Genomic DNA, 27429 nt, shown 5'->3' on the forward strand with positions numbered 1-27429 from the left:
GTTTCCTTCTTTTTTTACTAGGGGGCGGGCGGTGGATCTGGGCTACAGGGTAAATATTAACTTTCTGCTTCCTAGCTTTGGCTTTGTCGGCCACCCGACTACCACTTGGGGTGGGTGAAACAGTTATAATATTATTATTATCCGCGGGCAAACAAGGAGTGGCTACAAAGCCACGAAACAATAGGGGGACTCCATCTTGACTTACGTTATCCTCACTTAGGCCAGTCGATTCACCTTCCCGATTTAATTCAAGTAGGCTATCAGTGAGGGGTCTATGTTTCATATTTTCAACAGAGCGGCGTCGCTCTGCCCTACGCTCCGCTAGGATGGAATCCTTTTCTCCCTCGCTCCTCTTGGGAAAATAATTCTCCAGGGATCCATTACGTAATCTATGTTTTTTTCCCCGGGGTTTCTTCCTCTGTTGCCTTATCCATTATGTAATGACCAAAGTCCACAGGACTACGGACGAAAGAGGTCAGGCCCAGCCCGGCCTCCTGCGGCCCCGGACGGCCACAGACGGTCCCGCCCTTGTCCCGGGCTTCTCCCCGAGCTTCGTCCCGCGCGCGTCCCGCTTCGCGGAGAGCCCAACCTACTCTTGTAGACCTTAGCAATCAAGGGGGCGTGGCCGCTGCGGGAAGAGGCTGCAGCTGTTAGAATCGCCTCGCAGTCCCGCAGCGGTAGGGGGGCGGTCAGCGGCACACCGGCAGATCCAGCACGCCGCCCGCGGCACACACACAGCCCCAACAGCAGCTCAAAGGGAGGTCCCGGTCCAGCGAGGGTCCAGCAGGCACAAGAGCAACAAGTGAGTAGCACCCGCGGAGCGGGTGCTGCGAAAAGTTAAAGGGCTTGGTAATCAGGGGGCGTGGCCGCTGCGGGAAGAGGCTGCAGCTGTTAGAATCGCCTCGCAGTCCCGCAGCGGTAGGGGGGCGGTCAGCGGCACACCGGCAGATCCAGCACGCCGCCCGCGGCACACACACAGCCCCAACAGCAGCTCAAAGGGAGGTCCCGGTCCAGCGAGGGTCCAGCAGGCACAAGAGCAACAAGTGAGTAGCACCCGCGGAGCGGGTGCTGCGAAAAGTTAAAGGGCTTGGTAATCAGGGGGCGTGGCCGCTGCGGGAAGAGGCTGCAGCTGTTAGAATCGCCTCGCAGTCCCGCAGCGGTAGGGGGGCGGTCAGCGGCACACCGGCAGATCCAGCACGCCGCCCGCGGGACACACACAGCCCCAACAGCAGCTCAAAGGGAGGTCCCGGTCCAGCGAGGGTCCAGCAGGCACAAGAGCAACAAGTGAGTAGCACCCGCGGAGCGGGTGCTGCGAAAAGTTAAAGGGCTTGGTACTCAGGGGGCGTGGCCGCTGCGGAAAGAGGCTGCAGCTGTTAGAATCGCCTCGCAGTCCCGCAGCGGTAGGGGGGCGGTCAGCGGCACACCGGCAGATCCAGCACGCCGCCCGCGGCACACACACAGCCCCAACAGCAGCTCAAAGGGAGGTCTCGGTCCAGCGAGGGTCCAGCAGGCACAAGAGCAACAAGTGAGTAGCACCCGCGGAGCGGGTGCTGCGAAAAGTTAAAGGGCTTGGTAATCAGGGGGCGTGGCCGCTGCGGGAAGAGGCTGCAGCTGTTAGAATCGCCTCGCAGTCCCGCAGCGGTAGGGGGGCGGTCAGCGGCACACCGGCAGATCCAGCACGCCGCCCGCGGCACACACACAGCCCCAACAGCAGCTCAAAGGGAGGTCCCGGTCCAGCGAGGGTCCAGCAGGCACAAGAGCAACAAGTGAGTAGCACCCGCGGAGCGGGTGCTGCGAAAAGTGAAAGGGCTTGGTAATCAGGGGGCGTGGCCGCTGCGGGAAGAGGCTGCAGCTGTTAGAATCGCCTCGCAGTCCCGCAGCGGTAGGGGGGCGGTCAGCGGCACACCGGCAGATCCAGCACGCCGCCCGCGGCACACACACAGCCCCAACAGCAGCTCAAAGGGAGGTCCCGGTCCAGCGAGGGTCCAGCAGGCACAAGAGCAACAAGTGAGTAGCACCCGCGGAGCGGGTGCTGCGAAAAGTTAAAGGGCTTGGTAATCAGGGGGCGTGGCCGCTGCGGGAAGAGGCTGCAGCTGTTAGAATCGCCTCGCAGTCCCGCAGCGGTAGGGGGGCGGTCAGCGGCACACCGGCAGATCCAGCACGCCGCCCGCGGCACACACACAGCCCCAACAGCAGCTCAAAGGGAGGTCCCGGTCCAGCGAGGGTCCAGCAGGCACAAGAGCAACAAGTGAGTAGCACCCGCGGAGCGGGTGCTGCGAAAAGTTAAAGGGCTTGGTAATCAGGGGGCGTGGCCGCTGCGGGAAGAGGCTGCAGCTGTTAGAATCGCCTCGCAGTCCCGCAGCGGTAGGGGGGCGGTCAGCGGCACACCGGCAGATCCAGCACGCCGCCCGCGGCACACACACAGCCCCAACAGCAGCTCAAAGGGAGGTCCCGGTCCAGCGAGGGTCCAGCAGGCACAAGAGCAACAAGTGAGTAGCACCCGCGGAGCGGGTGCTGCGAAAAGTTAAAGGGCTTGGTAATCAGGGGGCGTGGCCGCTGCGGGAAGAGGCTGCAGCTGTTAGAATCGCCTCGCAGTCCCGCAGCGGTAGGGGGGCGGTCAGCGGCACACCGGCAGATCCAGCACGCCGCCCGCGGCACACACACAGCCCCAACAGCAGCTCAAAGGGAGGTCCCGGTCCAGCGAGGGTCCAGCAGGCACAAGAGCAACAAGTGAGTAGCACCCGCGGAGCGGGTGCTGCGAAAAGTTAAAGGGCTTGGTAATCAGGGGGCGTGGCCGCTGCGGGAAGAGGCTGCAGCTGTTAGAATCGCCTCGCAGTCCCGCAGCGGTAGGGGGGCGGTCAGCGGCACACCGGCAGATCCAGCACGCCGCCCGCGGCACACACACAGCCCCAACAGCAGCTCAAAGGGAGGTCCCGGTCCAGCGAGGGTCCAGCAGGCACAAGAGCAACAAGTGAGTAGCACCCGCGGAGCGGGTGCTGCGAAAAGTTAAAGGGCTTGGTAATCAGGGGGCGTGGCCGCTGCGGGAAGAGGCTGCAGCTGTTAGAATCGCCTCGCAGTCCCGCAGCGGTAGGGGGGCGGTCAGCGGCACACCGGCAGATCCAGCACGCCGCCCGCGGCACACACACAGCCCCAACAGCAGCTCAAAGGGAGGTCCCGGTCCAGCGAGGGTCCAGCAGGCACAAGAGCAACAAGTGAGTAGCACCCGCGGAGCGGGTGCTGCGAAAAGTTAAAGGGCTTGGTAATCAGGGGGCGTGGCCGCTGCGGGAAGAGGCTGCAGCTGTTAGAATCGCCTCGCAGTCCCGCAGCGGTAGGGGGGCGGTCAGCGGCACACCGGCAGATCCAGCACGCCGCCCGCGGCACACACACAGCCCCAACAGCAGCTCAAAGGGAGGTCCCGGTCCAGCGAGGGTCCAGCAGGCACAAGAGCAACAAGTGAGTAGCAGAGTTATATAATATTACCCCTAATGACAAGACAGCTCACGTGGTGATGTTCAATGTTTACATATTTTATAAGGAGTTTTGTTGAGAAACATCATATTGTTTTGCCACGGCCTCAGACGATACGTGCAAGCCACATGGGCGGGTTAGTCACCTATGATCGGTGAAGGGAACAAGGCCCCTTCTGGTTACCTTCTTTGGCATGCTCTTTCAGCAGGTTCTTAACCATAGATTCAAATAGGAGAGTAAAGGCATAATTTGAGTTCCCTCTTTAATCGCTGTAGCGCTTGTAACAGGAGTTACCAGCCCCCCATCAGAACTATGGGGCATATGTACAAGGGAAGTGATGGAGAGAGGCGTTAGCCTTTCTGGCTTAATGCCTCTCTCTGCCACTTCAGAAACGCAGGGCTGCACCATTTTTACAAGGATATGATGCATCCCTGCATTTCTCCCTGTGCTGGCGCTACACTTAGCAGCTTAGCACCAACGCAGGCACCCTTGCACCATAGTGCAATGGTGTCTGCGTGCAGGGGAAGATTGTTTGTATGCAGGAAGGTCCCCATTCCAGCACATAAACAATCTTTAAGTAGGAAGGTCCCTCTTTCTGCATATAAACAATCTTGAAATGCTGTTTTTTAACTTCTATGTGTGCTGCTTAATGCAGCACACATAAAAGTTGCAAAACTGCATTTTGAAAATTTTTTGTTTATGTGCAGGAAAGGGGTCCTTCCTGCACATAAATAATCCTTGGCATTTTGCTGTTTTCATGTGTTATGCACAATGCAGCACACATGGAAACAGCAAAAACGAGGCGAAATAAAACATTTCTCCTCATTGCGCCAGGGTAGAGCCTGGTTTTCCCTGGTCTTAATTATGGTGCTGTCTCCTATTGACGCCTCCCTTGTAAATGGGGGTAACGTCAGAATCGATGGGTGTTGCGGTGCCCACAGCAACACCTATTGCCCTCCCCTCTCACGCTCAGCATAGTGTGAAAGGGTTCCTTATTTACAAGGCAGAGTTAAGCCACGTTAAGTGGCCTAACGCTGCCATGTAAAGAAGGTGAAGCACCGATTGCCACAGAAACGTCCTAAAAAGTGACTTTACCATGGCGTTAGGGGCCTTCAAATATGCCACTATGAGTCTTGCGGAAACTCCACGAATCCGGCATCTTTCATTCAGAGACTCCAGGTGGAATACAAAGTTACATAAGGAATTACTTGTGGAAATGCGACTGGAATCATTGTTTCCTCAGATAATTCCTCATTTCTCAGGGGTCAATGGGCGCCACTTGCAGTCAGCTGGAAATTTCCACCACCAGAGCTACCGGTTCCTCCGATATTGGTAACTTTCGAGGGGGGGGGGCATTCAGACAGATGCCTTAAGTGCTCAGACTTCAGCCTAACCATTACTGTAACCATGTAATTAAAACTGAGGGTTTTGTCTGTGGAGCACACATTCGAGTTACAATTGTGCTATGTTTGCACAATTCACAGAGACTGGATAAGCTCAAATGAGTCCAGATTCTTCAGCTATTAAGTCATTAAAGCCCCTGATGTTGACCCAGTTCCTGGCAACAAACACACCAGCTTCATCAAGAACAGGCACGAGCTTCCTTACATGTTGCTGACGTGCACTTCTGCTAAATAGCAGGTAATCCCTGCGTTTGATGTGACACTTTTTGAAGCTTCCCACCTGCTTCCTAACTCCCTGACTCAACATTCAGTTGCCATGGAGATATCTGTATGGGCTAGAACTGTGATGCCAAGAGAAGAAGGAAAACCTTCAGCACAAGCTTGCCAGTACACTTAAAACTGAGAGAAACAGAGGAAACAACTTTTATATAACTATGTAATGTTAAAACGTAATATTACAAATATGTAGACTTTATATTTATCTGTTTGTACAAAAGGGCAAAATGAACTATCTCGTCTGCAGCTAATATGTGTTCAATTCATCAGGGGGAAACATATTTAATATCATTATTCTCAGAGGCGCAGATTGGAATTGTGGAAAATTATTTTGAATATCCTTTTACTCGAGAAACACAGAGACTGTTTCTGAAAAACATTTTTAAACTAAATGATTTTATTATCTGTGTGGCACACCCCATACTCTTCAGTTGTGTGTTAACTCTAATCAGGTGCTAGAACTGTTTCATTTAATAACTCATTAAGCACCTTTATTTCTTTGGGTTAACATTGGCGAACATTGATCATTTTTGATACATCTGTAGTGTGAGTTGTGCCAGTACTTAAAGTAAGCTTCAGTGGCGGCTTGTGCTCAATTTTTAGATTCTGTCAGTTGTAGGACTGAACTGCTGGGTGTATAGTGATCAGTATGTTATATAGTTGAAAGGACATTTAATCAAACATTAACAGTATGATAATATTATAAATAAATATACTGGTACATAACATTCAATGTCTTGCAAAGACAACCTTTTCCAAGCCCAGAAGCCATTAAAAAACTATAGATTTTTTCAAGAAATATGAACTACCTAAACTGAAGTGTTGGAGTCCTAGAATCCCTGTAGCTCAAGTTAAAAGCCTCAGTTTCTTAGATACATAACACACCACCACACCACTGACACGTGACGCCTGCTGATAACCACACAACAAGGTAGAAGGTCATTCACAAGGTGCAGGTGATAAACATTGCCTTTAATACTTCCTCTTAGGAAAGGCATCGAGTTCACATGCAAATCTAGGGCAGCCTGCCAGTTCACCACATTGATCAGATACACTTGAAGGGCCAGATTTACAAAAGTGTTGCAACGCATTGCAGCAGCCAACAATGCTGCACTGTGTTGAATGACAGAGAGAGAGCAGGAGAACGCCATATCTACAGAGACACTTTGCGGTTTTTTCAGGCAACTTTCCAGCACAAAACAAGTTTGCACTGGCAAGTAAATAACAAAAAAAAAACATTTTCTGCTGGTCTGCGTCACTTTTGTGCCTTTGTGTTCAACAGGTTAGTGGATAAATATGACAAAAACTCATGAAACATCTGCAGATCATCTCCTAACGGCTAGAGTCAGATAACTCATCCTTCAAGGAGATTTGCCATTTAACAGATACTCAGAAGCATCTCTATATTCACAATTGGGGTTATGTGTTGCCACCACACTTCCACTCCGTGAGGATGCACAAGAGTTACTACTACTAAATAATTTGTATTATGTGGTTGTTGAATTGTCCTGTGAATCCACGGGAACAAAAGACGTAATACCGTAGCATGAAGCTTGGTCAGTTGGCTCAGTGGGTTAATTCATCGCCTTCAGGGATCTGTGTTTGCCCTCCTGGCCCCAGGTTTGATTCCTGGTGTTTCCACTCAGCCTTTCATCCCTACAAGGACTTTCAAATAAATATAATTGAGAAGAGTAACTGTGCAAATCAGATGTTTCTTAATAATTAAGCAAGGGTGACTGATCCAAAGCGACTTGATTATACAGAGTGGACAAGTGCAGATGTGATTTTTGAGGCACCAATATTTGTACTGTCGCACCGTTTCAGTGGCAAGACTGTCCACTCCAAAATGGACATTTAGCACCAGTCTGTCGGTTAACATGGTGCATTTCTGGAAATGGTTGTGTAAAATTCCACTGTTACCTGGGCAATTGATGTAATCGGACTCACGGTAATTTGTCTAGCCTCTTCAGTTTTTATTTCAATATGGACAATTTATATTTTCATGAATGGTAACAAAGTTAGTTTTGGAAACTTAAAGTGCTTCCTTAGTGTGGTGGGGATTTGTTTATGTTGCACACATGCACATTTCCCAAATTCACAAAGAGCAGACGATCCACTGTCAGCCAGATCCTTCACTGAATATTGATAGATTGGAAATTCCAGCCAATGCTTATTTACCAGCGTCTCACCATACTTATTGTTATTCTCCCTACATCACTCGGTGTAAGAACTACATATATAAATGTCGTGCATAAGATTTTAAGACTGCGTGCCATTTCGAATGTATTAACTCCTATTGTCTGTCTTTCGCCAGGTTGAGATGAGGTACAGTCTTGTCAATCCGTTGATAGAGTGTGCAGCCCAGGCACTGGGAACTTCAACCTAATATTGAACTAAGCAAGCAAGGAAAGCAAGGATTATTCTCCTCCCCATCAAAGACTTTTTAGAAAACATGAGGCCAATCCTTTCAAATTGGACGTCCATTTCACAAACATATTTGTGCAAATCTGTAGGTATTCCAGGCCATTCTGAAGAGAAAATCATGAAATCTCCCAGTATTCAAAGGACTTGTACATTAACCACAGCATCATGTCTCAGCAGCAGTAAATCTAGTACATTCTGGTAAGTAAATTGTGAGCCGCTCAAGTGCTGCTATAGAGCTGCATTGACTGAAGACCCCTCATTCCATCCCGCCTCCTGCTCCCTGTGTACTGGTGGTCCCTGTGTCCAGCAAGGATAGTCCAGCCCTGCTTTTGGGAATCCACTCCTGAATGTTCTTCATTTCAGAGCCACTCAATGCCTCTCCACAGACATCCTTGCATTCAAGAGCTATGATGGCTCTTCCGTTCACCAGTTCTGATCAATAAATCTCCATTCAAATCAAAATACTGATGTTTCATTAGTGTAATGTGTGTGCAGTGCTTCGGAAATCTATCTTAATCAATGACGGTGGAATATCCTACCTCAAGTGAACCCAGCTCGATGTCCCGAGGCTGAGGAAGGACCAACACTACTTCTTTGTATGTTCATCCTCTACTGTACCCATGATGGTCAAACCCTCTCTCACACCACTGTCCTATTCTGGTCTGAAGATGTGGAGGTGTCAAGGTCATTCAGGTGTGAGCAGTTTCAATCATGGTTCTTCAGGCAGGACGTTTCTGGGTCAGACTCAGGATGCTCCATGTATCAGGACTATTGATCACGCCTCATCAAACATGCGGGTCTCAGTTGCAGTCACTTAGACATGAGGGTTCTCTGACAGGGTCCCTCATAGGAGAGGTTTTTGGTAAAAGACGTTCAGACATCAGAACAGATGCTCAACATAATACAAGTATTTATTAATTTTTTTCAATTTTATATAGTGTAAACTCGACCTGAAGGTATTGGAGTGCTTTACATGAGCAACAGCTACATTACACAAGGTCACATTCTATATATATATTTTTTAGGCATGGGGAGATTAAAAGATTTTGGCCAGAATCACAGATGCCGAGAGTCAATCCTGGTTCCCCAGTTTCATTGTCGGCAGGTCTGGCCATAGCACCACATCCTCTCAAAGACTTGCACATTTGACTCTGGACTGCATAGATTTGAATCTGACTCTCCATCAGTGCTTAATTTGAGCCGATGGTTTCCGGTGCTCGACACCAGCACTTAATAGTCAGCACCCGCACTTATTGCAGCTACCACATGGTGGTGCTGTTTGTGTAATATAGAGATGAGCACAACAAGAGTTTTGTATTTATCAAATAGACTTTAAAACTACTAATTCTTACCTCCCAAGCCATTTTATAGTTTTGGGGGACCTCAAACATTCTGAATTGTCAAACTTTTCGCAGTGCGATGGCTAGTTGTTGTATTTGAACTGTCAATGGCAGCGCTGGCAGTGGCAATGGGTGTAGCAAGCTTGGGTGGCCTATTGAAGTGGGCCCTGGCACCTATATTTTTTACAAATTAAGCACTCCGTCCCTTTTGCACATGAGATCCATAATGGTCAGACACTATGAACCATGATGTTGAAGTGTAATTTGTGTCAAAGACAGCAGCAAGCAATCTGATTGCTGCAGCAGCCTGAAAACCTCCCTTAATGCTAACATCCACCGATCTGTGGACTCATGGTTTCATTTAAAAGCTTATTCCATGTATGTTATATTATGTATGTGCACACTCTAAAGGCAGAGGGGATATGAAGTGCATATGTTACATTTAATGCATTCATGCATTACATTTATATTTCATATTTGCAAGAGTTTTCCTGTAAGGCGCTAAACGATCACATTCACCTTTGTACTTGGATGAGTTGCCAGGTATAATTAAGTCAGTAACAACGCAACTAGTTTCTCTCTGCTATAATTGCCGGATAAACCTGAACTTCTCTATGTGGTATGTGGCCCTTAAAGCCACCTTTGTTTTATTGTAAATCCACCAGATAGTTCCTGGAAAGGTGCAACGTTTCTTGCGTCATGACTGAACTAAGAGTGGTCTAACTGGATTTTGTACGCTGGAGCTAATGTTACCTCCCTTCAACAAATATTTGACAATTAATTTTCAAGAGGGATTTTCTCAATCTTTAGAAACGAACTGTCAGTCACGTATATTTCTGCTACCAGAGGTTTTGAAAAGTAGGTGAGCTTGCAAGAGTGCCAAGGTCAATGAACTGAAAGCTAAAGCCACAGTCAGGTGACAATAATTACAGGTTTAGCTCTCGTAATTTATATCAATCAACGCTGTTAAGCCACATCTGCCCCGCAGTAAACTCTGACCTGCGCAACGCCACGAGAGAGGAAGATTTTGCCAGCTCACCGGGTCCCTGTGCTGTCGAGACCCCCCACCGCCTCCCTCCCGCCGTCCTGCAGTCTGTTTCCACCTGACAGCGGGGCCGCCGAGTGGAGCGAGGCGAGGGGCTGCCTAGAAGTCCCGGCAGCCCTCGAGGTCTCCAGACACACCCCCTTCACGACGCGCCAGGAGGCGCATAAAGGGCGTCCCCGCTACAGGAGGTAGTGTCACGCTGTTAAGCCACATCTGCCCCGCAGTAAACTCTGACCTGCGCAACGCCACGAGAGAGGAAGATTTTGCCAGCTCACCGGGTCCCTGTGCTGTCGAGACCCCCCACCGCCTCCCTCCTGCCGTCCCGCAGTCTGTTTCCACCTGACAGCGGGGCCGCCGAGTGGAGCGAGGCGAGGGGCTGCCTACAAGTCCCGGCAGCCCTCGAGGTCTCCAGACACACCCCCTTCACGACGCGCCAGGAGGCGCATAAAGGGCGTCCCCGCTACAGGAGGTAGTGTCACGCTGTTAAGTCACATCTGCCCCGCAGTAAACTCTGACCTGCGCAACGCCACGAGAGAGGAATATTTTGCCAGCTCACCGGGTCCCTGTGTTGTCGAGACCCCCCACCGCCTCCCTCCCGCCGTCCTGCAGTCTGTTTCCACCTGACAGCGGGGCCGCCGAGTGGAGCGAGGCGAGGGGCTGCCTACAAGTCCCGGCAGCCCTCGAGGTCTCCAGACACACCCCCTTCATGACGCGCCAGGAGGCGCATAAAGGGCGTCCCCGCTACAGGAGGTAGTGTCACGCTGTTAAGCCACATCTGCCCCGCAGTAAACTCTGACCTGCGCAACGCCACGAGAGAGGAAGATTTTGCCAGCTCACCGGGTCCCTGTGCTGTCGAGACCCCCCACCGCCTCCCTCCCGCCGTCCTGCAGTCTGTTTCCACCTGACAGCGGGGCCGCCGAGTGGAGCGAGGCGAGGGGCTGCCTACAAGTCCCGGCAGCCCTCGAGGTCTCCAGACACACCCCCTTCACGACGCGCCAGGAGGCGCATAAAGGGCGTCCCCGCTACAGGAGGTAGTGTCATGCTGTTAAGCCACATCTGCCCCGCAGTAAACTCTGACCTGCGCAACGCCACGAGAGAGGAAGATTTTGCCAGCTCACCGGGTCCCTGTGCTGTCGAGACCCCCCACCGCCACCCTCCCGCCGTCCTGCAGTCTGTTTCCACCTGACAGCGGGGCCGCCGAGTGGAGCGAGGCGAGGGGCTGCCTACAAGTCCCGGCAGCCCTCGAGGTCTCCAGACACACCCCCTTCACGACGCGCCAGGAGGCGCATAAAGGGCGTCCCCGCTACAGGAGGTAGTGTCACGCTGTTAAGCCACATCTGCCCCGCAGTAAACTCTGACCTGCGCAACGCCACGAGAGAGTAAGATTTTGCCAGCTCACCGGGTCCCTGTGCTGTCGAGACCCCCACCGCCTCCCTCCCGCCGTCCTGCAGTCTGTTTCCACCTGACAGCGGGGCCGCCGAGTGGAGCGAGGCGAGGGGCTGCCTACAAGTCCCGGCAGCCCTTAAGGTCTCCAGACACACCCCCTTCACGACGCGCCAGGAGGCGCATAAAGGGCGTCCCCGCTACAGGAGGTAGTGTCACGCTGTTAAGCCACATCTGCCCCGCAGTAAACTCTGACCTGCGCAACGCCACGAGAGAGGAAGATTTTGCTAGCTCACCGGGTCCCTGCGCTGTCGAGACCCCCCACCGCCTCCCTCCCGCCGTCCTGCAGTCTGTTTCCACCTGACAGCGGGGCCGCTGAGTGGAGCGAGGCGAGGGGCTGCCTACAAGTCCCGGCAGCCCTCAAGGTCTCCAGACACACCCCCTTCACGACGCGCCAGGAGGCGCATAAAGGGCGTCCCCGCTACAGGAGGTAGTGTCACGCTGTTAAGCCACATCTGCCCCGCAGTAAACTCTGACCTGCGCAACGCCACGAGAGAGGAAGATTTTGCCAGCTCACCGGGTCCCTGTGCTGTCGAGACCCCCCACCACCTCCCTCCCGCCGTCCTGCAGTCTGTTTCCACCTGACAGCGGGGCCGCCGAGTGGAGCGAGGCGAGGGGCTGCCTACAAGTCCCGGCAGCCCTCGAGGTCTCCAGACACACCCCCTTCACGACGCGCCAGGAGGCGCATAAAGGGCGTCCCCGCTACAGGAGGTAGTGTCACGCAGTTAAGCCACATCTGCCCCGCAGTAAACTCTGACCTGCGCAACGCCACGAGAGAGGAAGATTTTGCCAGCTCACCGGGTCCCTGTGCTGTCGAGACCCCCCACCGCCTCCCTCCCGCCGTCCTGCAGTCTGTTTCCACCTGACAGCGGGGCCGCCGAGTGGAGCGAGGCGAGGGGCTGCCTACAAGTCCCGGCAGCCCTCGAGGTCTCCAGACACACCCCCTTCACGACGCGCCAGGAGGCGCATAAAGGGCGTCCCCGCTACAGGTGGTAGTGTCACGCTGTTAAGCCACATCTGCCCCGCAGTAAACTCTGACCTGCGCAACGCCACGAGAGAGGAAGATTTTGCCAGCTCACCGGGTCCCTGTGCTGTCGAGACCCCCCGCCGCCTCCCTCCCGCCGTCCTGCAGTCTGTTTCCACCTGACAGCGGGGCCGCCGAGTGGAGCGAGGCGAGGGGCTGCCTACAAGTCCCGGCAGCCCTCGAGGTCTCCAGACACACCCCCTTCACGACGCGCCAGGAGGCGCATAAAGGGCGTCCCCGTAACAGGAGGTAGTGTCACGCTGTTAAGCCACATCTGCCCCGCAGTAAACTCTGACCTGCGCAACGCCACGAGAGAGGAAGATTTTGCCAGCTCACCGGGTCCCTGTGCTGTCGAGACCCCCCACCGCCTCCCTCCCGCCGTCCTGCAGTCTGTTTCCACCTGACAGCGGGGCCGCCGAGTGGAGCGAGGCGAGGGGCTGCCTACAAGTCCCGGCAGCCCTCAAGGTCTCCAGACACACCCCCTTCACGACGCGCCAGGAGGCGCATAAAGGGCGTCCCCGCTACAGGAGGTAGTGTCACGCTGTTAAGCCACATCTGCCCCGCAGTAAACTCTGACCTGCGCAACGCCACGAGAGAGGAAGATTTTGCCAGCTCACCGGGTCCCTGTGCTGTCGAGACCCCCCACCGCCTCCCTCCCGCCGTCCTGCAGTCTGTTTCCACCTGACAGCGGGGCCGCCGAGTGGAGCGAGGCGAGGGGCTGCCTACAAGTCCCGGCAGCCCTCAAGGTCTCCAGACACACCCCTTTCACGACGCGCCAGGAGGCGCATAAAGGGTGTCCCCGTTCCCTCTCGCGGGACGCTGGGCGAAGCCTGGGCCAAGGGTGGGCCCATCCTAGCCCGTCACAGACCGGAGGAGACCGGACCGGGCGCACCCCCCTAACATTCAAGCTAAGGTAATTACGTGTGCAACAGTTATAAATACACCAACTGAGTGCATAACATCAAAATACGAAACATAACGCACAGGAAAGCCATAACTTCTATCCCATTTGGCCTAGAAACACACTATGTCAACAAGAGGTTCAAGAAGTAAAACCTTAAAGAAAAATATGGAGACCACAGTTGGCCCCATTGATCAGTTTCTCCACAAAGTGAATGAAACCATTGACCAAACAGTAATGATTATTGATCGTCGTGTCTCATATGAACTCGATCAAGCACGACGTTCATCCATGGGTCTCTTGGCACAGGCTCAAACTCCAAACGCTGCCTTTCAGAACAAGACAACTTCCGAGATAAACGCTGAAATACACGCTTTACCAAATACAGTCGATCTTTCAGTAGCCTCGCAATTGTCCAATTCACAATCTTCTCAGGATCTCGAACAGACCCCCGATATCTTTTCTATAACACAACCAACACAAACTGGACCAACACAAATGGAGCTAACCCAATCTGACACCAGAGGTATCAGGGAAGGAGCCATTCCTAAAACTCAGACCCTACCTGGAAAATGCCCCACGAGCCCAATTCGTACAACTCTTGTAATCCCTGATTCGGAATTTTCTTCAACGGCCTTAAACCTACAGAATACTCTCAACACAGCTCATTCTAACAATACCAGGTCTGACGTACTTATAATTGAAGATCACTCGAACAGACTTAACTCAAAACAATCTCGACAAGACAAGTTGGCTCAAAACTCAGCAAAAATCAAAAGTAATCTAAAGGTAGATTCCTTTTTATTAAAAGAAATTTCAGAAATTGTAAAACATCAGCTTGACCCAATTCAAAAAAGTCTTGAAATAATAGAAAAACAAATGGCCATACTGATTGCCACAGTAAATACAACTACCAACCCAAAGAAAAAAGACTTACCAATGTCATCAGATCTCACCACTAACTCTGGTAAAATGAACGTCACCAGCAATCAGAAACAGGGAGTGAACAATCCTGTTACTACAAAGTCCACAAATCACATAAACGTAAATACAAGCGGACGACAAGGAACATTAACCAAACCAACTGTCCCCTCGAAACCCAAGCCTAATCAGGATAACGTAAAATCCATCACAGACCCACAAAACCAACCATCTTCAAACCAGATTTCGAAAAAAATATTACCAGCAACTACCCTTACTAACCCACCTGTACCAAATACTCCCCGACAAGATCCAACGCAGAAAACAAATACCAAACCAGAACGAATAAATAAAAGATGGCCCAAAGTAGTAAACCTCCCGCCGGAAGCAGCACCCTTCGTTGCTATACTAACCGGAGTCCCAGAACTAAGTAAAGACACAGATGAACCTACCTGGTCTCTACTAAACAAAGCACGGTATTGGCTAAACATTAACAGGCCCAATCACCCAAACACCATCACTAGAATCACCACAGTGAGAAGGGTGTCCTGGATAGGTCATCAGCCAAAATCTATTCACGGTGATTGTATCATAGTTAACTTTGAAAATCCACGAGCAGTGGACTACATCTGTTCTTGGGACATACCAGAAGAGAACGATGGGATAAATGTCAAACGATTATCGTTCTTCTATCCTCGACAAACCAACCGCTTTGAGGACCCCAGTTGGCCATCAAACTGGTCATGGAGTCAACCTGACCAAGGTCCAAGAAACTGGAATCAGGGCGATAGAGGGCAGGGCAACCATCAAAGGTTCCAGCCGCAGGGAGAATGGGGTTATGACCACAGAGAACGAAGTGATTGGAACAACTACGGTAGGAGGACGCATCAACATCAGTACAGAGAACCCTGGACCGGAATTCCAACTTTCAATCATTACAGTTGTTTAGACATGGTTGACTGACCACTATCACACCCTGTCACATCTACTTTCCCGCACCCTCTTAGATGTCAATTCTCACTCTCACCAAACAAATTGAAGAACAAGCCGTTTGACAAGGTCCACAGTTCACAAATAAACAGAAAAGTCGATCTTATCCTAGAAAAGACAATTCAAAATGAATGTAACTCCTTCACGGACACAGTAGACGAGGTAACTCTGAAGGTAAACCATCCAATTCCGTCTCTAGAAGCGGCACAACCGGTTCCGCCGTCTCAATCTGCCAACTTCATCGCAGAAAATGAGAGAAAATTGATATTCTGGAACGTGGCGGGACTGGCTACAAAGTACTCTGAAAAAGCCTTTTTAGATCTGGTTCACATAAATGACTTAGTTTGCCTCCAGGAGACATGGTTGAACGACCCAATACATCTGGTGGGATATAGAACCTACTTCTCTCAAGCAACAAAATCATCTTTTGGGAGAAGTAAAGGGGGCCTAATTACATATATTTCCAACCTTTGGCCCTGTCAGAACATAACGCCAATTGCACTCCTCCAGAATTATCAAATCATCGATATAAAGGTATCACCTCAACTTACTTATACCATCATAAACTTCTATAATAATATGACCTTGCCGGAATTTACCAAAGCTCTAAGCGAAATCAGTGACGCAACAAATGAACTAAAAAACAAACATGCTAAAGTCACCCACACCATAATTTGGGGAGGAGATTTCAATCTTAATATCTGCAGCAAAAGCAACGCCCCGACATGTGGGATTACAGATGAACAAGACTACCCTGTTACTCATTTTTCCCATACAGAAGAAGGAAACATCATACAGGCCATCATGTCTGAGTTAGACATAGGGTTTGCAAACTTGCTAACGACGCCAACTATCCAATTTAAATCAACGTTCCACGGGAGAGGCGCCCAAACATTAATTGATTACATCCTAATCTCCATTAATAGCGCCACAAGCATAAAGCACTTCGCAGTGGATAACAACGTACTTAGTGACCATCATCCACTTACTCTAATCTACTTAGAGCCTGGTCATCATAAAACGCAAGTAAAGGATTATACCGGCCCTTTACACCAAGCAAACCTCACATTGAACAGACTGAATGGTTTCACCCTCAAATGGGGTAACCTCGACCAAGACTCAATCTGCACAAGTATAATCAAAAAATGCATGACTCACATTGATACTTGTCTAAATCCCCTGGCCACTCCAATGGAAACTCTGATTAATTATAATGAGATAGTGAAAGCTATCGGTAAAGAACTAACCAAACCCAGAAAACAAAATAATAAACCAATAAAAGGATGGTTTGACACTCAGTGCACAAAAACCTACACAGCATTAAAGAAAGCCTTAGCTAAGAAAGATCGAAACAGAGAAGAGATTGGGCAATTAAGGAAAACATACAAGCTCTCACTCAGGCAGAGAAAAAAAGAGATACAAAGAAATCTCTGGACCCAACTCCTAAACAGCAGCACACAAAAGGACAATGTAGCATTCTGGAAAATCGTTAAATCACCATTCTTAAATGGAAAAAACGACGGTCCTTCGCTGGATGTTGCAATAAACGCCGAGGACTGGGTGCGGCACTTTGCGGAGGTCTTCGGTATGGATAAATCTGGAGACCCGGTCCCTACCCCCCAGCTCCTCCCTCCGGTGAACTACCCAATAAAAATTCAATTCACTATGAATGAGGTATCAAAAGCGATAAAGACTGCAAAAAATGGTAAAGCCCCAGGACCGGACTCAGTCCCAATGGACCTTTACAAATCACTCCCTGATCTCTGGTCCCCTCTTCTAACCAGGGTTTTGAATGCAGCCAAGGAAATCAGCCTCCCGAAGTCCTGGTCTACATCAATCCTGGTTCCCATATTTAAGAAAGGCAATAGAGACTCTCCCACCTGTTACCGTCCCATCTCCCTCCTGGACTCGATCGGGAAGATGGCAGGGAGGATTCTTCTAGATCGTCTCCAGGAGTGGTCAACAGAACAAGGGGCACTATCAGATCTTCAATATGGGTTCAGGTCAGGCCTGAGCACTGTGGACCAAGTTTTGAATTTAACACTACTGGCTGGAAAATACACCACAGCAAAAAAATCAACTCTACACATGGTCTACGTTGACCTTACGGCAGCGTTTGTAGAACATTCAAAACTTTGGGCAATAATGCAAAAAATGGGGATCGAGCCTGCAATCATAGATTTCCTGCGTGAGCTATACTGTGGAGCCACGGGAAAGGTTCGATATGGACTGGAGGGCCAACTCACCGACAGCTTTCCAGTACAGAAGGGGGTCAGGCAAGGGTGCGTACTGGCCCCCTTCCTATTTACGCTATACACAAACGGACTAGAAGCTGCCATGCTACAGGGCGTAAAAGATCTGCCAGAAGTGGGTCGGCGACCAATCCCAGCATTGTTATACGCTGACGATGCGGTGATCCTGGCACGAACCCCGATCCAGTTACAAAAAGTACTAAACAACTACTGCACATTCATGGCAAGCCTCAATCTATAAGTTAACATAAAAAAAACCTTCGTGATGCACGCAGGTACCAAAAGGAAAAAAGTAAAGTCAATATTTGTGGATAAAATCCCTCTCGAAAGAACCAAAACTTACTCATACCTCGGCATCACTATTGACGAAGAGTTTAACTGGAAGCAAGCAATCATCTCACGTAAGCTGTCTCTCTCAAGAACAATTGGAGCGTTAAAAGCGTTCTCCCTCCATCTGGGAAAAAGACCTATAACAGAGATGCTAAAAATTTATAACGTAAAATGCATCAGTACTGCCATTTTTGGGGCAGGAGTTTGGGGAACAGCTAACGCTGAACAAATACAGAAAATTGAAAACCTCTTTTTAAAATTCCTACTAGCAGTCCCCAAATCCACAACTACTTTCGGTTGCCACTTGGAACCTGGATTGGATCATATTTCAGACCTCATTAAGATTCAACCCATCATGCTGTGGCGCAGAATATGGGCAACAGATGAATGCCACTTGACAAGAGCAATTATCAAGGACTGTATGAAGCTAGATTGTATGAACAAGATTAAGTGGCTAAGGTATGTAAAATCCTTCCTTGAGGATATCGGTCTCTCGAGATTCTTCGAAGAACCTCAGTCAGTAACAGACTTACCAAAGAAAGACCTAAAAAAGTTATGCCTGTCTCATCTAACACAACTGCGACTGATGTCCGAAATAGGAAAGCCCTCAGTCCAACACTGCCTTATGATACAATTGACTCCATCTATTCAACCGTATCTGCAGTATGACCTGACGCAATTTGAAAAATTTCTTCTCACCCGCTTCAGGTTTAATCTTTTTCATATTATGGTTTCATTTCCGTCACAGAACATATGGTCACCCAACACAACACCCTGCCCCTGTGACTCTATCTCATTTCAGTCCACGATACATGTTCTCTTCTTTTGCAGATTTTACACGCCACTTCGCAAAAGGTGGATTATACCAATTTTAAAAGTCATGAAGATCCGCAGATGCCGCCCAGCGTACCTGGCGCTGCAGTTTTTGGAAAACACCTTAGCAACGAAATCTGTCCTACACTATTTAAAACTGTGCCTCAGGCATCGCACGAACTTATGAAAATCATATAGCTGCATTAAATACGGACCTTAGAGACAGTATAGTGCTCTCTGTGAGAGATTAATCTTTTATATTTTTTGAACCTAATGTTATTAATAACTTTTCTTATTTTTTTTTTTTTTTATTGTGTATATTTGTACTTTTATGGCTTTCATCATGAAAACCGAATAAAGTTCTTTTTGATTTGATATCAATCAACATAAGAGTGACAGCATAACTAGAGAAAAAAGCAGAAAGTAAAAGACAAAAAACGTTCAAGGCGTTATATAGGTACTACCACCAGAACAAATTCCCAGTTAGTATGGAGGTAAGCTACACGTGCTCAGTGTAAAGTAAAAGAACCCTCAGGCCCCAACTAAAAGTTGGTAGCCAGTTGTCTTCATTGGGTCCTTTGTAGTAGAAAAAGGATCAGAGTTAGTGATGAAGGTGAATTAAAAGGAGTGTGGACTACTCCCCAAACTGAAACATTATTTTTCGTAATTGCCTGAACAACTGAGAAAAGACAGCATGACCTATATATTCGCTCCCTGAAAAAATGCCATCACACCATCCACATCAGTATGTCTCTCCTTAGAACGAGTCCTGAGATCCCAGAAGATGGCAAGTTACACAAGTAGCCAAGCGAATGACTTGGGGTGGCAGTGGAAGTGTCTGCATGACATAATGCCATTTCCGCGTATGCATTGCCATCACTACAGTCCTGCTTTTTATTTCTTAGTGAAATGGTGCTCATGTGGCTTGGAACCCTTCATTATATTCCCTTGTTTCTTTCTATGTCATGGAAACTATACAATGGCTATAATGAAGGCTACATTGCAATCCGAACTTTATTTCACATAGAAACAAAAAGAGGACTTTAATACAGGCAAATGAGCCTCCAACATAGCCACACTTAAGTGTAGTTAGTGCCTGGCTCTAATGGGCTAACATTTTGTTTGTGCGCATGAGCACCTACTGCTAAGAGCTCCAAAACAAAACAAACAAAAAATATATATAAATCCTTCCCTTCTATCTTTCCACTATCCTTTTCAATCCAAATAACAGACTAACATGTCCACCACTTAAATAAATTTCATATTTCACTTCTCCAATTCATCACTAACACTGTATGGGTTCCAGAGTAGCGTGCAACTTGCCGAAAAAGCACTTCAACACCCCATCAGGGGTAGCAAGTGCTATATGGACGCAGAACTGTTTACCTTCGCTATCCTTCTCAATCCAAATTACTGACTAACAAATCCACCACTCAAATTACTTTCTTATTTCACTAAACCAATTCAACACTAACATTGTATGGGTTTTAGAGTAGCGTGCTACTTGTCGAAAAAGCACTTCAACACCCCATCAGGGGTATCAAGCTCTATGTAAATGCAAACCTTTTACCCTTCTCTATCCCTCCACTATCCTTCTCAATTCAAATAACTGACACATACCCACCAGTCAAATTACTTTCATATTTTTACTATACTAATTCATACCTAATCCTTTATGGGTTGCGGAGTAGCGTGCAGCTAGCCAAAAAAGTGCTTTGACGCCTCGTCAGGGGTAGTAAACACTATATAAATGCAATTACAATACAATACAATACAGTAAACCCAGACATGCTGACTTTACCAATGCTTGCATATCATTGTTTTGCCATTTAGTCTGCTTTCCTGTTCGTCCTCTGCCTTTTTAGCCTTCTTTTAAGCTTTAACAAATTGTTGTGTTTAAAACATTAAAAGAGAAAACGGTTTTTTTGATATCAAAGTTTTATCCATCAGTACTTTTTCTATTTTCGTTGTTTAATTTTTGTGCAGGGACGTCCTTTTCGCAATGCAGTGGCAACTCAGATGCCCTGTGCCCCAAGGGTGGAGAGAACTCGCCATTGATTCAACCAGCTGGTTTGAGTACCCCCAGATTTTTTGCCACATGCAGTCCTTTTAAACTGAGAAGGTATGAACATATGCAATCCGTCTGTCAAAAGTGGGCACACATTGTCAACAGTTTTCGTACTCCTCTGCGGTATCACACTGCACAGTGTTCCATTGTGTCAATTATACAATCACACTGTATGCCGTTTTATACAGATAAATCCCTAGGATACCAAATAAACAACTTGTAATCACATTTTCCATTTCAAAGGTTTCCCATTGCTTTGTAAACCTATGGCACATGGGCAGTAAGGAAGACAACTGTGTTTAGTCAAGTACCAAAAGAGCTTCTCTGCATATACGTGTGTGTGCATGTGTGTCTGTGTGTCTGTGCGTGTGCGTGTTAGACAGAAACAAGACAATCAGTGTAGACTGACTCTGTGAGTACTTAAGGCCTCATTTATGAGGCCGTGCGTCACTTTTACGCTGCCGGTGCGTCACTTTTTGTGACGCATCGGCGGCGTAAAACATGCGTCCTGTTGCGCGCTATTTACAAAGTGACGCATCTAAGCAGATGCGTCACTTTGTAAACCCCTGCGCTACATTACACCTGCGTCAGGTATAATGTATGCAGACGGGGCGTTCCCCCGCAAAAAGCCTCGTAATAGTGACGCAGTGAAATCTATGAGATTTCACTGCGTCACTTTTAGGACGCTGTTGCGTCAAAATCTTGCTCCTGCCTCACAGCAGGCGTAAGACTGACGCAAGCCCTTTCACATGGGGCTTTCCCCATGTGAAAGGACGCATTGCTGGAGCTGCGTCACTTTTGTGACACACTCCAGCAATGCGTCACTTTTGCGCTTACAGATACGTCAGAAATATTGACGTATCTGTAATTTCTTGCACAATGATGCGTCATATTGTAAATATGACGCATCATTGGGGTCGCAAGGAGGTCGCAATGAAAAGTTACGCATCGCTGTTTTCTCGCAGCGATGCGTCACTGTTCATAAATGAGGCCCTTAGATTCCTTAAGGTAGACAATCAATCCATATCTATAAGGAATGTCGCACTGGTGTGGTTTGTTGGGATAAGTTTCAAGTGTACACATTTCACATTCACACTTTGGGTAGGGGGAGTGTTGTCGTTTGTGCAGGAATAAAGAGCCCAGGTCATTGAAGACTAATAATAGTGCTGTGAGGGTACTGAGTTTCTAAAACATCACACCAGCGCATACATTTAAGAAGATTAGGATGAAGTAAACCAGGATTTGGGGTGTTGTATTTTTAGACGAATATACTTGAAGGTTGTGGAATTGGGTAAGCGTGTTCTTTATGAGGGAAGTGTACATCCAGGATGTTTATGTTGCCTTTAAAGAAGAAAGGGTATATTTATGTGTACGTGTTTGCGTGCAAGTGTTTGTGTATGACAAGTTCTCATATTTCTTCAAAGGAGTATGCCGCCATTTTTTTTAAACAGTGGTTGAGACACATAGAGATGGAACGAGTGAGTCAGTAGCTAACTAACACATCAGTGATTTTGTAACAGTATGCATGGTGCTTAATTTGAGCCGGTAGTTGCAAGTGGGGCCAGCCATCACTCATTTCAGGGGACCACACTTATTTTTCCTCATTAGTCTGCGACCCACAGCAAGAAAGACAAAAGCACACAAGGGGGAAAGAAGGAGGAAGAGAAATGCAAAAAAATGACACAAGGAGAAAACAGAGAATAAAAAACCTGCAAGGGCGAGATAAAGTGGAAGGAAGTGTCTGGAGGTGGATAAAAGAGGGATGAGATCCAATCAGGACTACACAGCCTTGGTGTTCAGCATCCCCTACATTCGTATTACCGGCCACAAGCTTCAGGTTCTGACCAAAACTATGTGTCCCAGCACTTATTGTTTAACAAATTAAAGAAAGAGCGCACATGGAGTCAGAAAAAAAGACATCATAAAAATGAAATTATCAGATAAAAGTTGAGTGCATGAATAGAAACTAAAGGATATCTGTTAACGCTGTGAGTACATACAAATGTAATTTTCTAACGAGTTGAGTTACAGCATCAAGCTGAATTCTCATTTGATCATTATAAAGCCAGGCATTATTATGTTTTCATTTCAGATATTCAAGCAACTGTTTCTGAGGTCTAGAACACAACATGAGGAGTGCGGTCCACACTCAGAGGCGTCAAGAACCTCAGGGCGCAGGACAGAGAGGTCTGGGCAGGCGCTTACCTTTATGAGCTCTGGTGATTCACTCCCTTCTTCCACCACGATCAGCTGCGCTCGCCCCATCCTTTCATTGTCTCGAATACCACAGGCCACTTGGGCAGCCTTGAAACGCTCATACTTGTTGCATGTGGAGCCACACCACTGGTAAATTTCCTAGAGTAAAGATTTAAAGAAATACCATCAGATTTCTGTATAGAGTTGTCGAAAAAGTATAACTAACTTGAATACTATAATTTCACTAAATGCATTGGGGCTTAATTATGAGCCCTTGCATCCCTTTAGCGCCACCGGTGCGTCACTTTTTGTGACGCACCAGTGGATTAAAAAAAATTAATCATGTTGCGTCATTTTTACAAAGTGACGTATCTAGGTAGATGCATCACTTTGTAAACTCCTGCGCTACATTATACCTGCGGCAGGTATAATGTATGCAGGGTGGGCATACCCCATGCAAGAAAGGGTCATAGGAGTGGCGCAGAGAAATCAATGATATTTTGGTACACCACTTCTAGGACGCCAATGCGTCAAAACCTTACCCCTGCCTCATGGCAGGCGTAAGGGTGATTCAGGCCCTTTCACATGGCACTTGCCCCATGTGAAAGGAACATTGCTGGAGTTGCGTCAGGCTTCGACACAACTCCAGCAATGCGCCACTTTTTGCACTGACAGATACGTCAGTTATACTGACGTTTCTGTCCTTCCTTGCGACATGATGCGTCATATTGACAATATGACGCATCATTGGTGTTGCAAGGAGGATGCACTGAGAAGTGGCGCATCACTGCGTGAAAGCAGCGATGCGCCACTTCTCGTAAATGAGGCCCATTATTTTTACTGTGAGCTTTTTCACATCTTTACATATTGTAGATGTACAGTTTTGTTTCCTTCTTAGCTTGCAGTAGCCTGGAGCTCCTTCCTGTGTTTATGACCATAGACAAAGAGCAGAGTTATATGTGGTTTGTACGTGTCAACGTCTCTGGCTTGAACCGGTTTCTTCTCATGATGCGGTCAGGGGAGACACTGGCGAGAGTGTGCATGAACCGTAGATGGAGGCCCCACTTAGCCCAGCTTTTAAATGTCTCTGAGCTAACCTACTAGGTTCATAGGACTAAAGTATTTCAGTTACATCACACAATGCTGGAATCTCAGGTGCCATTTCTTATTTCTTTCTTTCTTTTCAGGGTATGGGAATATGAAGTAACAAGCTAATATGAAAGTGAGAGAATCACAATGACTTGCATCTGTTTTTTTCATGTACCAAAATACTTAAAATATTCGGGTTAATAAGTGATGGTGTATTGCAATTGTGGGAGGATCGGTAAGAAATATGGAACTTTAGGAAATCAATAGCTCCTCGTTGACCAGATAATGCTAAATCGAAGTATTATGTCTGATGTGCAAACGTGTGCAATTGAAGATTAGTACCCTGAAAACTATGCAATAGTATTCCAGTTCGGAAGCCATGCAGTAAAGTGCTTGAAAATAATGTTCACATGACTATTGACTTAATATTTATTTATTTATAAAGTCTTAACTTTGAATTTAAATGCTAACTTTAATCACACAGTCATTGACAGATACCCATAGGTTATTTTTCCTCGTTATATCAAAATCTATAGATTGTTTCATTTTTCACTTATTCTGTACTGAGAAAATATGAAGGAAATGATCATTACTTCTTAATTCTAATAACACCATCCAAATGTATTCAGGTAAATCCAGTCATGCAATTTTTCTTAAGAAATACCAACGCATTTGTTTGGCTATAGCTTCCTGGAAGCCAGAGCCCCCAGTCAAAGGCATGATTGTAATCAATTTTCCTACACGTCTGTCAACACATGACAATGCGTCGGGCACATTTACTCCTGTGGGTTGGGCATGAGTTGGCTGGGGTATGGTGATCTGTCATTTAGTTCTGACATTATCCAGTGCTTAGGTTAGTTAAAAATAGTGCCAACCACATGAGTTTTAGTTCCTGCTCCCTCACCTCCTTTTGAGAATACCGTAGAAATAATTGTATAACTAATTTGAACTGTAATACTTATCAATAGTTATTTTTGATAATTCTACCAATAAATAAGAAATGGTTAGCATTGCACAGAATTCCAAAAAGTAACACATTAAAGATACTCCAGTCTTGTTGTTAGCAAATGAAACCTTAGCTCATGGGGTCATCATCATGTGGTCTAATTGCAACATGTGATATTGCAATTAATTAATGCAAATACCGTATTTTCAATTTTCACACCTGGATACCAATGTCAACCCCTCTTAAGGTACATGAGCTATTAAGAGAAGAAGCTTATACATCTCTAACTGTGAATGCCAGAGGCTTCAACGGAGCACCACTCCTCTCCAAGGTAGGTTTATTAACAAATCTCAGTTGCTGACATTGTGTTGGCTAAATGTCATGAGATAATATATTCATATTTCTATATGTAGAAGAGCAGCCTCTGTACGATGTGGAGGTGAAACGAAGAGGTTCTGTTGTCCACCCTGGTACCTTGCACTATGAAACCACATGACTCAGCAAACACCCAGAGATTGGTGGTGAGTGGGCCTTCAGGTTCACCCTGACTGTAGGGTGTCATAGACATGTGGCAATTTGGCCTCCTGCTATACCTCTGAGGAAACTTAGGAAGCTGTCTTCGACTGTAAGCAGGGGTGTAGGGGATCACAGAGCTGGATGACTTGAGTGTGGAAGGATCAGGGGGTAGATTGCATTAATGTTGTCCACAGCTAGGACGAAGGTGATACAACGAGGAAGGTTCAGCAAGGAGAGCACGGCATAGAGTAAGTAACCACAGGCGTCAAAGACACACAGGGGCATATTACCAAGCAGGGCGATAGGCAATTATCGCTGGTTTAGCGGCAGTTTTCGGCCGCTAAGCGGCGATAATTCTATCGCCCTATTAGCAAGCTGTCGCTAACAGCAATTAGCGACAGCTTTAGGCTATAGCGAGCGGTTTGGGGCCCGCTTTGCATGTCAGCGATATTTATCGCTAATGACATGCAAAGTGGGCGTACCCAACCTGTTAGCTACTGAAAGCAGTTGCTAACGTCGCTTTCGCCTATTAGCAAGGCGGCCGTATCGATGGAAATATTCCTGCTATTGCCAAAAACTAACGCCTGCTCAGACCAGTTCTTAGCCATGTTATCCAATGGGAGGTGGATAACATGACTAAAAGCATTTTGTCGCTAATGCGTGAATATCGCTGTATTCTCAGCGATATTCACGCATTTCGCCTGATTTTTATCGCTTTTGAGATAAACCTTGCTAATAGCAAGTTATCTCAGCGATAATTTCCGGCGATGCTTAGCGATAAAAAATTCGTTGCTAAGCCTAGTTAGCGATAAATATCGCTAATCGTTGGTAATATGCCCCACAATTACCACACTAACTTGCGGGATCAGGGCAGTTTTTAGTGGAACATAAGTACAAGATTTACCCCATTCTGGATGTGATCGGGATGCGGGACAGATGAAATGGAATTTTGTTGTGTCAGTTGAGCCAAGCTGCAGGATTTTTGTCTTTTTCTTAGCATGTTCTATCTTGTAGCCAATCCACGCAGAAGCTGACTTGCTTTCTAGATCTTCTGTTGTTCTTGGTACACTGGTACATTAACAGTGCACATGTTGCATGCAGTGTTGTAGGATATGCTGGCTTAAGTGAGAAGTGCTTGTGAGCATGTCTGCACTAACATCTTTGGGTGCTATGCGTATTCCTAAACATGCACAGGGTCGGGCTTGGACGGAAATTAGGCCCTGCAATAAAACATAAGTGGTTTCCGTTAGTGAATTAGAAAGCTAAAAAGTGGCCACCGTTTGCAAATTGGGGCAGTTTTTAACTTGTAAATACACACTGTGTAGTTTGATAGTATGCAAAGTAGGAACAACTGCACTTATTTGTGCTTGCTACAGGAAATGTATGTTTTAATATTATTGAAATTCACAGTAAAAATCAGCGCAGCCAACAACAAAATAGGCACACAAACAGCCAAAAAAGTCCCATGCACTGACTGGTCAGACCAGCCCTTCGGGCACTGCCTGATTACCCTACAGGGCAGTCCAACCTTGACATACTATATACCCTAGTAGTCCATTGGAAAGCTAATCTGTTGGATTATGCTGCGAGGTCTGGTTCATGCACAATGATGCAAATGAGATACGAATCCAGTACCTGCTGGGGTTGTTGAGGGTCAAGAGTGTCAAGCGTCTGTGTGGGCTCCGTATTTTGACATTTGCTAAAAGAGTGTATACTGCCTCCTGGCTAGGCCTAAGCTCTGCTGAATCTCTGCTTGTCTGACCTGCTGCTGAGCTTGCCCTGTGTTAAAGCTCCTCAGCCAGACCAAAAAGTTGTGTATCGCTGCTGAGAGAATGAATCCACTCAACTCCTCAGCATGAGGCGGAGGTGTGCTTTAAGCTTCAATATCAGTGACTCCGATGTTGATACGCTACTGCTGAGCCTGTTGTATCCTGCACTAGTCAGGGAGAGAGGCTGCCTGAGAGATTGAAGGCCTAAAGTGCTG

At 47.6% G+C, this 27429-nt stretch overlaps 1 protein-coding gene across 1 annotated transcript in view; it reads right to left on the bottom strand.

The window, feature by feature from the left end:
• Positions 1-27429, bottom strand: part of SCIN (scinderin) — a 312531-nt gene that overhangs the window by 156340 nt on the left and 128762 nt on the right. The window contains exon 4 of the mRNA XM_086941979.1: positions 22904-23053. Within this exon, the coding sequence (XP_086798105.1) occupies positions 22904-23053 (150 nt within the window). The remainder of the gene's footprint in view (positions 1-22903; positions 23054-27429) is intronic.

Source organism: Lissotriton vulgaris, chromosome 10, assembly GCF_964263255.1.
Source record: "Lissotriton vulgaris chromosome 10, aLisVul1.2, whole genome shotgun sequence".
Lineage (NCBI taxonomy): Eukaryota > Metazoa > Chordata > Amphibia > Caudata > Salamandridae > Lissotriton > Lissotriton vulgaris.